Source organism: Sinocyclocheilus anshuiensis, unplaced genomic scaffold, assembly GCF_001515605.1.
Source record: "Sinocyclocheilus anshuiensis isolate Anshui unplaced genomic scaffold, SAMN03320099.WGS_v1.1 scaffold95, whole genome shotgun sequence".
NCBI lineage: Eukaryota > Metazoa > Chordata > Actinopteri > Cypriniformes > Cyprinidae > Sinocyclocheilus > Sinocyclocheilus anshuiensis.
Genome location: NW_015548190.1, coordinates 326,572 through 344,131, shown reverse-complemented (window position 1 = coordinate 344,131; position 17,560 = coordinate 326,572). Strand labels below are relative to the sequence as shown.

The 17,560-nt window shown below is 35.9% G+C and overlaps 1 protein-coding gene across 3 annotated transcripts; it reads left to right on the top strand.

Annotated features, from left to right (window-relative positions):
* The first annotated feature begins 1,464 nt into the window (after positions 1-1,464).
* LOC107705057 (trafficking protein particle complex subunit 13-like) lies at positions 1,465-17,548 on the top strand. Of its 3 annotated transcripts, none has more exons than XM_016508184.1 (13): positions 1,465-1,583; positions 5,521-5,589; positions 6,725-6,824; positions 8,033-8,117; positions 8,200-8,327; positions 11,032-11,104; positions 11,418-11,462; positions 11,806-11,823; positions 13,247-13,380; positions 15,019-15,217; positions 15,842-15,942; positions 16,025-16,172; positions 17,262-17,548. In XM_016508184.1, exons 1-13 carry the CDS (start codon positions 1,502-1,504, stop codon positions 17,367-17,369), a joined length of 1,290 nt encoding a protein of 429 aa, XP_016363670.1. In that variant the 5' UTR covers positions 1,465-1,501; the 3' UTR covers positions 17,370-17,548. The 3 variants fall into 3 exon arrangements, with proteins under 3 accessions (XP_016363670.1, XP_016363669.1, XP_016363671.1); XM_016508183.1 differs by lacking the exon at positions 1,465-1,583 and adding an exon at positions 2,129-2,248; XM_016508185.1 differs by lacking the exons at positions 1,465-1,583; positions 11,806-11,823 and adding an exon at positions 2,129-2,248.
* Positions 17,549-17,560: the final 12 nt, after the last annotated feature.

The following is a 17,560-nucleotide window of genomic DNA, read 5'->3' as shown; positions in this document are numbered from 1 at the left end:
GCCATCATTGAATCCATCCTCTGCACTTCAATAACTGTCTGGTTCAGCTCAGCTACCAAATCTGACCTCAGAAGACTACAGAGGGTAGTCCGGACTGCTGAGCGAATCATTGGTACAACCCTCCCTTCTCTCCAAGAACTGTACTTATCCAGAGTGAGCAAAAGGGCTGGCAGATTCACTCTGGACCCCTCACATCCAGCACACTCCCTCTTTGAACTGTTGCCATCTGGTCGACGCTACAGAGCACTGAGCACCAGAACGACCAGACACAGGAACAGTTTCTTTCCTCAGGCAATACATCTCATGAACACTTGACAATAAACGTGGAACACACAACACCATTATACATTATTTATTTAACACATACTTATTTACATTTCAAATTTGCACATATCATACCTGTACATACATAATTGTTTATATTATATATTGTGTTTTTGCTATTTTGTACATTGTCTATTTTGTATATTTGTATATTATTATTAGTATTATCTGTGTCCTGCCTTGTCACTGTCATTCTGTTGCACTGTGGAGCTTCTGTCACTAAAACAAATTCCTCGTGTGTAAACATACCTGGCAATAAAGCTCATTCTGATTCTGATTTTAAAATTGCAAACATGAAAATTCTGAAGTGGGCTTAAACACGTGCACCATTTAAACCATCCACAAAAAAACATTATAATGTGAATGTTTCAAATTTATTAAATAAACACTTCAATATTAAACCATTTTTTATTCTGTCTGACTATTTCTGAATTATTGTTTTACTGTGACATTTTCTCAGCATCCATTCAACACAAATCAAAATGATCAGACGAAACTGGATTATTTTTTTATTGTTTCAGTCTAATCAGTTTTGAAATCTGAAATCAGAAAAGACTGCAATCTCCCAGACTGTTATCTCGTCTCTGACTGCGCACCTCTCTCTTCTTCTCTCTCACGGGACGTCCTATGAATGCAGGCACAGTTATTTGGCAGAAAGGATATCAGGTGTTGGTAAGGTCTCACTGAGGAGCTCAACAGTGCTTGAGTGAGAACTCTTCCAACTGCCTCCAAGGAAGCTGAGCTATTATTAGTGCATAAAGTGTAGGCACTTATCCTGATTAACACTTTAACACATGATGAACACTAGGTTCCCATGTTTGCTACCAAAACATGCATTTTATTTATTTATTTATATTTTGTAGCCAAGTCATGATGATGTTTAATGAAGGGGGTCTGTCACTAGGGCCCAGGTCTCACTGGAAAAGACCCCACCTTTACAGAAACTGATTTGAACTTTTTTTTTTTCAAAGACTTTTTATTTTCCTCCACTGAATGAAGTCATGTTTGATAGAGGCCAAATTAATGCTATATAAATAATCACAATAAATTCTTAATAGAAGATTTATTTTTGTGGTGTCCAGCTGCACGTATGTGCATTCATCACAGCCAGTCTGGATGTGCTTGTTTACTGACTGGAACGCGGGTTGTCCCTCTGTACTCGCCGTGAGCAGCTGATATGCAGGTGAAAGGTCAGTCCAGTGCAGCAGACAAGATGGAGGTCAACCAGGCAAAACAAGAGCATCTGCTCGCACTAAAAGGTACTGCGAGTGTTTACCTTTCTCACACGTCCTATGAATGCAGGCACAGTTATTTGGCAGAAAGGATATCAGGTGTTGGTAAGGTCTCACTGAGGAGCTCAACAGTGCTTGAGTGAGAACTCTTCCAACTGCCTCCAAGGAAGCTGAGCTATTATTAGTGCATAAAGTGTAGGCACTTATCCTGATTAACACTTTAACACATGATGAACACTAGGTTCCCATGTTTGCTACCAAAACATGCATTTTATTTATTTATTTATATTTTGTAGCCAAGTCATGATGATGTTTAATGAAGGGGGTCTGTCACTAGGGCCCAGGTCTCACTGGAAAAGACCCCACCTTTACAGAAACTGATTTGAACTTTTTTTTTTTCAAAGACTTTTTATTTTCCTCCACTGAATGAAGTCATGTTTGATAGAGGCCAAATTAATGCTATATAAATAATCACAATAAATTCTTAATAGAAGATTTATTTTTGTGGTGTCCAGCTGCACGTATGTGCATTCATCACAGCCAGTCTGGATGTGCTTGTTTACTGACTGGAACGCGGGTTGTCCCTCTGTACTCGCCGTGAGCAGCTGATATGCAGGTGAAAGGTCAGTCCAGTGCAGCAGACAAGATGGAGGTCAACCAGGCAAAACAAGAGCATCTGCTCGCACTAAAAGGTACTGCGAGTGTTTACCTTTCTCACTAGAGAACCGAAAGAGCAGCTGAATGTCTGAATGATGTCGCGAGTGTACATTCATTCATGAATATCGCTGCAGTGCCCGCTGTATCGGTGCTCATCCCTGCTAGCTGCTAATGCTAATCAGTTCTGCGGAGTACAGAATGGACTATTTCTCAAACCTGCTGCAGCTCGTTAAGTTTGAGGCACAGTACATGTTTACTGTTGTTCTCTGTCTTTCAGAGTCAGTTATGTGTGCCTAGTAGTTTTTTGATCGTTGTCTTGTAGTAAACAAATGACAGGTGCTGTTTTGGATCATCAGACAGATCTCTGTCTCTTAAAGGTCCCATATTGTCAAAACTGAAATTTCCTGGCTTTTTCCACGATTACTGAGGTCTAGGGGCTACTTAACTACCATATAAGTTTCAAAACAGTCAGTCCACAGTAAAATGCATACAGCCTGCATAAAGTAGCTGTGATTTTTCACGAACCATTGTGACTTCCGTAAAAAGTTGACGTCAGAACTACACAGTCACCGCCTTCAGACACCGCTGAGAGAGGAGCTGTAAAAATATATTGAGATGGTTTTTGGTACTTATACCGCAAATATATATTCTTAAGGACATCAAAACCTAAAATAAAACTCCAGAAAGGTGTACAATATGGGACCTTTAATAGCTGCATCCGAAATGACACACTATGCACTCATACACTATGTACTAATGCACTATGTACTCAACCATGTAGTGTATGAATTATATAAGTTTTTTTGTCATTCATAACCGGAGTCTGATAGACCCTCCCCTTTCGCTACGAAATTAACCATTTTCTGTAACTGAACATTTCAGTTGTTATAAAAGAGTTTAAGGTTTTTTTGTGATTCGCGAATCAATCACTCTTCTGAGTCGGTTCATTTGAATGAATCCGTCAAACGGTTGAGTGCATGAAGTGTCCAACATTCCACACTCCGTTTTTCGGTTATTTAAGTGCATCATCCGGGTATTTAAAGTGCACTTTTTCTTTTTTGTAATTTTCAGTGTGAACGCACTACGCGCACTATTTATACTACAAAACCTCATAGAATAGTGCATAAGATTTGGGACGCGCCTGAAGTATGAAATGTTGGACACTTGGTGCACTCAACGTATTCATTTAAATGAACCGACTCAGAAGAGTGATTGATTCGCGAATCGGACATCCTTTCGCTATTTTAACATTTTACCTTCACAAAAACACCTTAAACTCTTTTATAACAACTGAAATGTTCAGTTCCAGTAAATGGTTAATTTCGTAGCGAAGGGGGAGGGTCTATCAGACTCCGATTATGAATGATAAAATAACCTTATATAATTCATACACTATAATAAAATATAATATAATAAAATCTTACATACTAAACACTAAATGCTAGTAAAATATAGGCTAATATATCATATACACACTTATTTCCCATTCATTTACAATGTCATTTTTGACTATGAAGATCACAATTGTGACACTTTTAGCCTTTTCTAGTCATGTTTGCATCCACGATTTTTTCCCTGTTTCTGTTTATATAGCATGTAAGTCACCAGGTTTCGTACAAAAAAAAATTTAAATTCAGAACATAAACCTTTTTGAACTAAATGACTGAAGACTACTAGACTACCACAACTATATCAATAACATATCAATAACATAACTATATCAGTATGCAATTGACATCGGCTGAACTACTCTGCGGACAAATCAGCATGATTAAAAGCTTCAGTGATCGCTTTTTTTCTTCAAATAACAAGTCAAGAGTAGGGGTGCAACGGATCACAAAACCCACGGCTCAGATCATATTGCATTATCATATCAGATTTTGAGTAACAGATCGTGTCATTTTGCAGATGAGCAAAAAAAAATATGGTTCTTTATTATTTAAATAACAGAATACTTATTTGATACCACAGCAAAAACTAGTAGCATATTAGCATAGTAGCACGATTCACTCAACTCACGATGCGATTCACGATACTGATTTCACAATACAATTTTCTCACAATTTTTCTTTTTAACAAAATGAGATTTTATAAATTTAGAAGACAAATTATAAATGAAAAGGTGTCTTTTGATTATTTCTCCAACAAAATGCTGCACATTTCTTTGTGAAATTGAAATGTCAAATAATAAAACTAACCTGAAATTTTAAAATTTAATTTGTATTAAATAATACAAATAAAATAAATCTCTCCATATAAACAAACTACTGCTTTGGCTGTGCTGTGCTTTTTCCATTTAAAATCAGAGGCAACCACTGCATTTGAATCACGATCCAAACAAAGATGCTAAATACTTGTTACTTAGATTGCAATTAGATTGTATAATTTCTAAATTTGAAACAAAAACAGAATGGTCTGATTTTAGCTTCGTGAATGAGACACAAATGTCACTCTCTGACAGCAGGTGGCGCTTATGGAACAGCAGGTGTTTATAGGCTGCTGCCCCTTTAAGACCGAATGCACAGATCCAATATAATGATGCACTTGAGATTTCTTTCTCCACTGTTTACGCTCACTTAAGACATAACCGACTGTGTTTATGAGAATACATGCCGAGACAGTTATTCTGAGATAATTTTGTGTGTATGTGTTCATTCAGATGCAAGGATATGCGAAAGAGTAATCAATTATGTGTACGTGCATTGTCTGAAACGCGGCTCTCTGTGCGCGCAGCTCCGAATGCACGGGAATGGTTTAAAACACTTGAATTTTTAAATTGGCAAGACTTAGAAACACGTGCAAACGATCAACTATGATCCGTTTTACCCCTACAAGCTAGTGAACAACGCAAATCAAGGAAGGAATTTTATATCACTGTTCAAGATAGCCCATCGGGCAGGGCGGTGATACATTTTGGTAGCCCGACTGGAAAACACAACAGCAATAGATTTTGCGAGCCCTGCATACAGGTTAAACGTACTTAGTTGTCATGAAAATAATTAAACTGTGCAAACAATCTTAGGGCTCCTGCCACAGTGAAATATTATTAGATCTTTGTAATTTGGTGTTTTATACCCGAGCACTCACAGAGATATAGATTCAGGAAGACAATTATCTATTTATTAACAGTATACTGAAAATATCACTTGGTCTTTGAATCAATCAACCAAGCTTTTAAAATTACACACGAAGCTAACTATATGGCATATTTGTGTCTATATAAGTTATACTGTTACTCTTATCAACCTTAAATAAATCTATGTATTGTAACGATTTCATATTAACGGTCTTATCTTTCTCTCTCCAGTGATGCGGCTGACCAAACCTACGCTTTTTACAAACATGCCAGTGACGTGTGAGGACAGAGACCTTCCAGGTACAATCCAATCACACGTACCTTAACCATGTAGCGAATCAGCTCATGGGAAGTATTTGTTAAATATAGCTAACAAAATATATATTGTGTGTTTGATTGGTCCAGACGCTACAACCATGATTTCATTACTCATCAAGAAACATCTGAACAAAACACATTTCATGAAACTAGATACAGATGCATTGATAAAGAAATTAATTTCAGAATTAATTTATTCAATCATTTTTTTTAAAGCAGAGGTACCCAAACTGTTCGCTATGAAGGGCTAAAATGAAAAATGCATAAAAAACATAAACATAAAAAAATGCATTTTAAAAATAAAAATTGTTAAAAATTGCTAAAATAGAATTAACTTATATTCTCAACATTTCGAAGCAAAAACAAAACAATGCATGGAATGTTTTGTTTTTTTTAAATACTTATTTTGTCCTGCTCTTGTGATGTGGCATGAAATCACAGGTCATCACAGATAATTTTTTGCCTGCAGCCCTGGTTTGGGCATCTCTGGTCTAAAGTATTACATTGCGATGCTTGTTTTTGTAATCAGCCATTGCTGAGTCCAGTATCGAGCTTCTCTGAAAGCTATTAGCAGCAGCTCTGCGAGATCCCGGCATAATGCCTCCTTCCAGTAAGGCCATATGATAGATCAGCACTGAGCAATGTTTGTTTTCAGCTGCAGGTAGCCGATGGCTCTGAAAGGCGATCTCTCTCAGCCGTGCTCCACAACCGCATGTCACTATGACAGTTCTGAGTAGCACTTCTATATATAAAAGGCGCTGAAGTATGTTCCCCTATAAATCAGCATGAATGAGATTGTAATGCTGGAAACGAGAAGTAAATGGAGTACATCGTGTTATGCCTTTAATTTGTATAAATAGTCAGCAGAAACATGGCTTGCAAACAGTTTCTTTGGCTATTACTCCTAATTTGATGATTTATACATGTTGATGTTATATTTGTCATACAGGAGATGTTATACATCTGGAAGTTTATACATGTTAACTTACATGTTTTTTGACAACCTACATGGATAAATAAGTCACAGATAAAACGATCGATTGATTTAGATGTCTAGTGCGGTCTAAATCTAAGAGCCGACTGAGGTTTTACAGCTCAGCATATCACATGTCTACAGGTGATTTGTTTGTACGACTCATGAAAGACGATCCATCGACCGTAAAGGGGGCAGAGACACTAATCCTTGGGGAAATGCTCACGCTGCCACAGAATTTTGGGTAATGCTTGTTTAAAAAAAATCAACTTATATTAGTTGTATATGCATAATGATAACCGAAAAGTTTGACATTTATTTTTGGATTTGTTAATGAGTTCATGGCACTTTCCACAAATATGGTACACTTTGGTATAGCACAGCTTTTTAAAAGATTTAGAGGCAAAAATCCCACATTATTTGTAGTTAGAACTATTAGATATGTTTGATTATCTACACTTTAACAAAATGAACTTTCATTATAATCTAGTTCATAAAACACATCAAATGTCTGTATTCCACATCCCAAATCAGAGAATTTTTTTCAATTTTCTAGCAAAATAAATAAATCATGCTAGAACTTTGGGTAACACTAGAATAGTTAATATTAGGTAACATTAGTTAATATTAGATAATGCATTAACTAACCATGAGCAATGCATTTGTTATAGTATTTATTAATCTTTGTTTAAAGGGGTCATATGATGCTGCTAAAAAGAACATTATTTGGTGTAATGAAATGCGTTTATGCGGTTTAAGGTTAAAAAAACACATTATTTTCCACATACTGTACATTATTGTTTCTCCTCTATGCCCCGCCTTTCTGAAACGCGTCGATTTTTACAAAGCTCATCGGTCTGAAAAAGCGAGGTGTGCTCTGATTGGCCAGCTATCCAGTGCGTTGTGATTGGCCGAATACCTCAAGCGTGTGATGGAAATGTTACGTCCCTCACCATACTGTGATGCCCCAAAGAGAAAGGAAAAATTGAAATCGCATCATATGACCCCTTTAAATTAATAAAAATACATTGTTAATTTAGTTCATTTTTTTATTTTAAGTCTATGAAATAATATTAACAGATACCATTTTTGATTTTAATAATATCTTAGCTAATGTTGAAATTAACATTAAGTTTAATAAATGCTTTAGAAGTATTTTTTATTGCTAGTTACTGTTAACTAATGTTAACAAATAGAACGTTTACCAAAAATGGCAAAATGACTCAAATCAAGTATATCGACACCAATGGACAACAATCACAAACATTACATGAAAAGAATAGAAAATAAATCAGCTCATATAGTATTTCGCCTGACCTCCTGAGGTTAATGACCAACGTTTTGTTCAGGTTACGCACCTCAGGTCCTATTCGTGGAAAGTGCCACATGCCTGTTTGAATCTCTCAGTGCTCCAGCGATTCCAAATATGCATTCTCACCATTTCCTGTACAGAAATATTTTCCTTGGCGAGACCTTCTCCAGTTACATCAGCGTGCACAACGACAGCAATCAAGTGGTCAAAGATATTCTTGTAAAGGTAACGGCTCGCGTGAAGTAATAGAGGATCTTCGGCAGCTGTGGCAGCTGTTTTGTCTCACTGCTATTCTCTCCTCTCACAGGCGGACCTGCAGACGAGCTCCCAGAGGTTAAATTTATCTGCTTCAAACTCTGCCGTTTCAGAGCTCAAGCCCGAGTGCTGCATTGATGATGTCATCCATCACGAGGTCAAGGAGATTGGGACACACATGTACGTGACTTCTGATGGTCGAAACAATTTAAGCCTTTAGTTCTTAGTAATGTAATGCAGGTTAGCATTAAAGGTGCCGTATGTGATGTTTTGACTGTGCTACAGCATAACAATACCGTAATACATTTGTAGATATTTAGGAAACTTGTCACATACTTGTTTCTCCAAAAAACAATGCTGCATCGTTATTCTATTTTGAAATGTGCGTTCCGAGTCGGAATGTGTCAGTGTGACTCCGCCCACTACACTACAGTTTACCTAATAATGGGGAAGTCGTGGCCTAATGGTTAGAGAGTCGGACTCGTAACCCAAAGGTTGCGGGTTCGAGTCTCGTACCGGCAGGGATTGTAGGTGGGGGGAGTGAATGTACAGCGCTCTCTCCCACCTTCAGTACCACGACTGAGGTGCCCTTGAGCAAGGCTCTGAACCCCCAACTGCTCCCCGGGTGCCGCAGCAAAAAATGGCTGCCCACTGCTCCGGGTGTGTGTTCACTGCTGTGTGTGTGTTCACTGCTGTGTGTGTGCACTTTTGATGGATAAATGCAGAGCACTAATTCCGAGTATGGGTCACCATACTTGGCCACATGTCACTTCATAATATTGTGACAGTCTGGGGTTGCCAGTTGGCGGAAAACACATCTTATTGCAGTCATGGAAGCCAGCAAATGTACTGGATCAGAGATCGTAGATTCTACTCGTCTAAAAAGCTCTATGACCAGAGGCATATTGAGGCAACACAGATAAATCAGCTCCTAGCCTTCCATTGTCAGTTGCGCTCATTCCTTTTGTATGTCCGCAATCTGGCAACCCACATGAGCGTGGAGTCTGAGGAGGCGGAAGAAACGGCTCTCTCCGATATTTTGAATTTTGACTTATTTTAATATTTTGAATGGGAAAATGACAGTTCCCATTTCAACTGCTAGCTGTCAATATTACGTACTGCACCTTTAATATAATAAAGACTAGTTATTGAAAAGAATCTGGTGAAGTAGTCCTCCACATTCCAGTATTGTTATTGATAACTAAAACTATTAAAAATCATTTTCAGTGCTTTAAATATAGCTAAAATAAAATAAAAATAAATGAAAGGCTTAACCTTGAACAATTTTAAAATCTTAAATGAAAATTAGAAATGTTTCCTTGGCAACTAACTGAAGAAAATAAGTTTAAGTTGAAGTACTAATATTACTAAAACTAAAAAAAAAATACAGTTAAAGCCAGCGCTGGGTAGTAACTGTTTACATGTAATCTGGATTATGTAATCTGATTCCAAGAATTAAGTACTTGTAATTAGAGTATATAAAATGTTAAAATGCTTGTTAGATTTTTATGGATTACACGATTACGTATTATTCACACAAGGGCAGTATGTTATTCATAATTAATTGATTCTCCCTAAATCTTCTAATCTAAAATTTCCTTTCTAAAAATCCTACTGTGTGCCATGCCATTTAGCTTTGACTATATTCATAAATGGTGTGTAAATAAATCTGTGAGTCGTGCTTCTGAATTTGAGGAAAAATGTCACCTCTCAAGCAGTTAGACCATGTATGAAACAAATAATTATGCAAGTTATTAAACACTGGTGATAGCTGTGAAGCACTGTGTCATCATCATATCCAGTGACTCTCAGTAACTGTTGATTCTGGAAGTCTGGACAAAAATACTTCAAACCTGGAAGGCGTTTAATGTCATTGTTGTTTTCATGTTTGTTCATATAATGCAGGGATTCCCAAACATTTTTGTCAGCCCAACCCCTTTGACATTAGCTTTTACTTGAAATATCTCTGAGGAAGTTAATATTTCAAATAATTTAACAACACATTTGCATGTTTACAGTGCTTTGATGTCGGTTAATGGTCACATTGCCATGCAGGTAAACAAATTGTATATTTCTATTTTTAGTGTTCAAGTGTTTGAATGATCTTTATTTGACGTTTTTATGACTTAATTAGCTTTTTATCAACTCACTATTCACTCACTATCAACTGAATAATGTAATGTTTAATGCATTTTATGATGCTGATAACAAAAAATGGAATATATTTCTTTCTCTGTTTTTTATATCAATATGGTACGTTTTATGGTAAGTTTAAAGTTTGATAAAAAAAGTAATCTAAAAGTAATTTAAAGTAGTTACATTACCTAAAATGTGTAACCTAGATTAAGTTACTTACTATAGTTTTCATCGTGTAATCAATAACAGACACTTTACTGACAATTTGTTAGTAATCTACCCAGCTCTGATTAAAGCTAAATAGAAATATAAAAAACTAATAAAAATTACAAAAGCACATAACAAAATTACAAAAATGTAAACTAAAATTAAATTGAAAACAACAGTTATTAAATAAAATACTTCAAAAATGTAATAAATACTTTAATAATAATAAATAAAACTGCCACAAATCGCTGCAAATGCACACTCCGATCTGGCCACACCCACTTTTCACAATCCAACCAATAGGACCAACTATTGGAAAACCAATTTTCCAATAGGAAAATTCAAGCCCCGCCCCCAAATTTTTTTTTTTTTTGGTTTAATATCTACTACTTTAAGCTTAGAAATATGTGACATTACTGAAATGAAATGTGTTGCAAATGCCGTTACACGCTGTGACAATTATGTAGCAACCAAAAACATTTGAAGAGCTGTGCACAAAATGCAGTTGTCCTCACCATATTTGTTTATCATCTGATTCCAGCTTGGTCTGTGCCGTCAGTTACACCACTCAGACTGGAGAGAAGCTTTACTTTAGAAAGTTCTTCAAATTTCAGGTGAGCTCATTTCCTCCTCCGTCGAGTCAGTCTGCGCTGTGATTGGACGCCAGCTCCACGCATCACTCCTAAACCTTTTCACACAGAGCTGAGACTTTAATTTACACTAAAGCTTGACATTTGAACTCAAGCATGAGATCTCATGCGGCTCGGTACTTCCAGAAGATACTCAGCAGAGTATTGCATTGAAGAACTGAAGCTGCGTCATTGAAAGCAGTCTTGAGTTGTGTGATAAATAGAATTTTACATGGATTCTGTTGAGGTACAATCAAACTGCAGCTCAAACTTCAGTTTCAACTCTATTTTGAACCAGGTTCTCAAGCCTCTAGATGTAAAAACCAAATTCTACAATGCTGAGGTGAGTTTACTTTGACTATTTTTAGTGTTTTTGTAACATTAGAGAATTATGCGAAAGCAAATTACACACATTGGCTGTAGTTTTTTTTTTTTTTCATGGTCATACTTCCTTTCTGCACTGCCTCGCTGCTTATGAAATAATTTATAGCGAGGCTATGCTTTTTAAGAACCCGTTTTATACATTTTCATTTGATATCTCTTTTGTAAGTAGTGTGTGTGTGTCATTCATAATTAGTTGTTTTGTTCACATTTACATCAAGAAGAAAACTGACATTGTCATTTTCTGGTGCATGTAACCTTCACTTCTCTAATATGTTTATTTTTGTGTTTTATTCCTCCATTAGAGTGACCTCAGTTCAGTGGTAATTGTTTTCCCTTCTCATTGCAACTTTTTTTTTTTCCTAGCATAACCTGCTTCTTTCCTTCTTCTGAGTAACAAGCATGGGGAAAACATGAGAAAAGTATTTCAATATTCAATAGATTCACTAATGAACAGAATAGTCCTGAGATGGAAAAATGAGGTTATGTTCAGAAACCCAGATCATTAGTAAAACTTGTTTGTGTCGTTATTGCCATTACCTTTATTAGATCAATTGTTCAATGGCACTAAGTTGCTGTGTTATCTGTTGGCAAGATTTTAGAAAGGTTGCATTACCTACAACAGTAACCTAAAAATGGCCTAAATAGTTATTTGGCTATTTTTTTTTTAAATATTAATTTTAACCAATAGCCTGAGAGGCCAAGGTAACATCAGCCATACAATGTTTACTCAAAATTCAAACCAAGATATTTGAAAATTCAAAATGTCCTTAAATGTTTGATTAATTTAATTTAAATGTATTTAATTAGACATTTTGATTTAGTGGTAAAAAGTTAATCATTGTTTATAATGCTGACAATCTCAAAAAAGAAATTAAATTGAAAGATGAGAGAAATCCTTTTTTTTTTTCTTCTGTTTTCCTTGACTTGTTTCCTCTCAGTGCTTTTGCTTTACCGCTCACTCATCTGACCAGTGCTAAACTAAATCAATTAGACATTGTGTCTGACTCTGGAGAAAACAGATAATCACTCTTTTTTTTTTTTCTTAGACTGGGAGAAGGTGATGCTTATTTCTATTGATCTTTTATGCCATTTGCTGTTTTTTTTTACATTAAAATCAATGCCAGAAAAATGTCACATACCACCATGTACACTGTCCTATATTTAGTATCAGTTGTAATGGTGTTTTAAGACGTGCTGTGACATGATATAGTCTAATTGTAAATGCATCCTTGCAAAATTGTTTTTGGTTATTGAATTAATCAGGCTTGGCGTGGGATCTTTGCTTCATGCTGTAACAATAACAATACTTCTGTCAAAAGGTGCTGTTGATCCACAGGCATGAACTAACCTCCACTTGTAATACCAACTCAAAATAATACTAATCTTCCTTCCGGAGATCAACTGGAGCAAACAGCTGCTTTATTTGGCTCTATGTAAAAATTCAATACTTTTCACTTGAGCTTGTCTGAAGAGCTTGATTTGGTGGGCCGCATTCAAAGACCTTTACACTGAACTCATATTGATTGTGATATTATGAACACGCACACTTAAATGGTAAATGTAATTCATATGCATTAAGTCCTTAATGTGGAGCCCTTCAAGTAAAGTATCTCTCCAGGATATTGTGTATAAAATATAAATGAACATACAGTACGATACTGCATGAGATCTTACCAGGGCTGAGTAAATGATTGAATGTCAGCAGCTGGTCTGGTTTGATGCTTTTGACCTTTGACCCTACAGACGGATGAGGTGTTTCTAGAGGCACAGATCCAGAACATCACTACATCCCCAATGTTCATGGAGAAAGTCTCTCTGGAACCTTCTATGATGTACAACGTCACTGAACTCAACAGTGTGTCCTCTAGCAGTGAGAGGTAACATTTACATACTGTATGCCTCATTTTGTTCATGTATTTGTGATCAAAAGTTTTTTTTTATGAAAGAAATTAATAGTTGTATTCGGTAAGGACGCAGTGAATTGATAAAGGAACAGTAAAGACATTTGTTACAAATGTTACAAAATATTTCTATTTCAAATAAATGCTGTTCCTTTGAACTTTCTGTGCATCAAAGAATCCTGAAAATATGTATGGCAGATTTGACAAAATTATGAAGCAGCACTACTGTTTTCTACATTGATAATAATGAGAAATGTTTCTTGAGCAGCAAATCAGCATATTAGAATGATTTCTGAAGGATCATGTGACACTGAAGAGTGGAGGAATGATGCTGAAAATACAGCTTTGTTATCATAGGAATAAATTGTTTTACAATACATTCAAATAAAAAACGTAATATTACAGTTTTTTTTTTTTTTGATCAAATAAATTCAAACTCCAAACTTTTGAGTAGTAGTGTAGGTAAATAAAGGAATGTTTTGGGTTGAATACAGTTTATTTGACGTTAAATCTGTGACATGTCCATTACTACAGAAAATAATATTGACTTGTCTCTCAGATTGTAAAATCAAACAAAAATCATGTTTACAGTAATGCACTTGCAGTATAAGCCTATTGGGCAAGACACTGCAACATTAAAATGCACACTGTTTTCAAACATTATACATTTTTAAAATGAGACTAGAGACAAAATGACGTCAATCGAATCAACTCTTGCTTTACTAAAAATATGAGCTTCACAAATCTGCTTTCAATCACTCTGGAATGTCTTGGCCCATAGACTTCTATTGTAAATACATTACTGTAAACGAGATGAGGTTTTTAGAAAAAGTTTTATTTTGAAGAACGAAACCGGTTTCTCGCCATAAATATAGCCATGAAAGCTGGCATGGCTTTTATGGCTATATATAAACAATATATAGGGATGTAACGATTCACTCAACTCACGATTCGAGCGCTTAAAGCGTTTCCTTGGTTTCCGCTGTAAACAAAGCAGTGCTGCACTTATGAACTTTAATATGCATTATACAGAGGCAAGATGAAAAGAAAAAATACCATCGAAAGACAGTACGTTCCCCTCAGACATGCATTCATATAAACTCCTACCCCTAATTCAATCGCGATTTGTTTAGCATCTCAACCGATTTGAATCGTCACATATTTAAATCGATTTTCAACCGGCTCGCGGTTAATCGTTACATCCCTAATAATATAGAAAAAATCTAAATAAATAAAATAAATATCACACCTGATTGCTCAACGAAGTAGTAAGCTATTTTCTGCGAATGTGCAAGATTTGTGATTCTTTAGGTAAATAACTAGAAGAATTGAAATTGAATAACTTGTATTGAAAGAATAACAAAGTCCAGTAAACGGTAAAACTATTGCACTACAAATCAGTGTTTATGATTATGATGCTAAATTAAAATAACAAATACCAGTTTGCAGTATCTGAAAAACTGAGGAACAAAACAGAATGATTGTCCGATTGACTTGATTTCAGCCACAAAAATTCGCTGAACAATGGTAAATGACTGCGACAGCACTTTTAAATGGTTCGGCAACATACTTGTTGGCATTATACTTATGTGCAACTTTTTCTTTTATTTCTAGCGAGTCAACGTTCGGGAGGATGTCGTATCTGCAGCCGCTGGACACGAGGCAGTATTTGTACTGTCTGAAGCCCAAGCCAGAGTTTGCAGAGAAGGCCGTGGTCATCAAGGGGGTGACTGTGATCGGCAAACTAGACATTGTGTGGAAAACCAACCTTGGGGAGAGAGGACGTCTACAGACCAGCCAGCTCCAGAGAATGGTACGCTGGCTTTAGCGTGGATTTAAAAAAAAAAAGAAAAGACTTGCTGCAAGGATTCACCATACTTAATTATTTCATCAGTCCTTCCCACACAAATCAGCTAGAAAGTGTTTGTGGATTATGCAGAACACATTTCATTCCAGTGTTGAGGAAAGTTACTTTTAAAAGTAATCCGTTACGTTATTCTGTTACTCCATGAAAAAGTAACTAATTGCATTACTTAGTTACTTTTTATGGAAACGAATGCATTACGTTACTTTTGCGTTACTTAGCGTCACCTGAGCTGGACTGCTTATCTGTTTTTTAATAACAAAAATAAAACAAAAGTTATATTTTTGGCAACTGTAAAGGCCCTTTCACACCAAAAGTGAAATGAATAAGCCTCAGGCTGAAGGAAGTGCCTCTGCACCTCACTCCAGATTTCTCTCAACACGGGGACGGGAGACGTGTCAGTGAGGAAATGGGAAAACAAAGTAACTTGTGTTACTTATTTGAAAAAGTAACTCCGATATTTAATTGTAAATTTAAAAGTAACGCATTACTAGTTACTTGGAAAAGTAATCCGATTACGTTACTTGTAAAGTGTTCCCGCCGACACGGATTCATTCAGATCTTCTCTTCTAGGCTCCTGGTTACGGTGACGTCAGGCTTTCTCTCGAGTTGATCCCAGACACAGTCAGTCTAGAGGAGCCCTTCGACATCACCTGTAAAATCACAAACTGCAGGTAAGAGCGCTGCTGTGAGCCTGTCTGGCTGGTAGTTCTGTAAGCTGTCAGTAATGCTAACGGCTGGTTTGCTTGCTGTCAGTGAGAGGACCATGGATCTGGTGCTGGAGATGTGTAACACTCGCTCCGTTCACTGGTGTGGGGTGTCAGGCCGACAGCTGGGGAAACTCACCCCCAACGCTTCCCTCTCCATTCCTCTCAAACTACTGTCCTCCGTCCAGGGTTTACAGGTAAGGGAAACTTAGACATGATCAATGGACTTTTTCATGGAGTTATAGCAGAGTCAAAATGTCAAAGTTAAGAAATCATTTTCAGTCCATAGGATGTTGATATGAAATCTGACAATAGGATTTTACTGAATACAGTCACACAACAGCGGAATTTCATTTGTCCAACGCGTTATGTGACAAATGTAACGTTACATAATAACTACCTGTACATTTCAGTTTTAAAAGTATAAATTGTAACTATTCATGCCTATTTATTCAAATGAATCAACACATTTTTCTAAAATGACAATACTGTCACCAAAAAGATTTACATTTTTCCTGAAGCGCCACAAAATGTCAATCACATTGTTTTTAGAATAGTTCATAAAAATGAATATTGACAAATAATTAGGGGATACATTTTGCTCTTCCACAATGGCTCATAAATAGAAAGTTAATTTATTAAATATGATGAAATATATCTAAATTAAATACACATTTCTGTATTTGATATTTCAATCATTGATTATTATTATCATGTTTCCGAAAAAAAAAAAGAAAAAAAATGTTAATAACATGTTTATGAGTTTTCATATTGAAAAATGCAGTATATTTTTTAAAATGACACCTACAGCAATTATATGAATTTCTGCAAGTTCTTTATAAGAATTTAATTGAATTCCATTTTAATTCTGTCTTAATTATTCAAAATATTAAATTATATATGATTGTTTATCCTGTTTTCTTCTTGGATTCAAATTAATTCAGGAACTTTTTAAAAATATTTAATTATTATATTTAATTTAATATTTTGCAACTTTGCGTGTGAAATGACCTGCTATAACATGCCAAGAGTTTAGCCAATCATAACATCTAAATTTATTTAAAGATAGGTTTCTCTTAAGGGTACAGTATAAAAAAAAGGAACAGAGAAGGTGACACATGATTACTAAAATAATCATGTTAAAATAAAATAATTAATTTGTAGGTGCAATAATAATATCATAATTGGGCTGCTGGGATAAAATGCCGTAAGTGTAGCATGTGACCTCTTTAAAAGCTAAAATGAATGTGCTGTATTTTTTCCCCCTCATTTCTGTTTTTTTTAAGAGCATATCAGGACTGAGGCTAACAGACACCTTCCTGAAGAGGACGTATGAATATGATGACATCGCACAGGTCTGTGTGGTGTGTCCGTACACCAGTCCAGAGAGCTGAAACCCTGTGGGATTTTGCACTGTCTGTGTCAATGGACCAACTCCCATCTGTCCTGCATCTATTAATATAACACCTTCTGCTCTTTACCTTTAAGCTTGTTGTTTTAAATGTCATTTTTAAAGCCCTTAATCATGATTTTAACTGTCTGTCAATGTAAATAAAACGTAAATTAAAAATCAGCTAATGTAGTG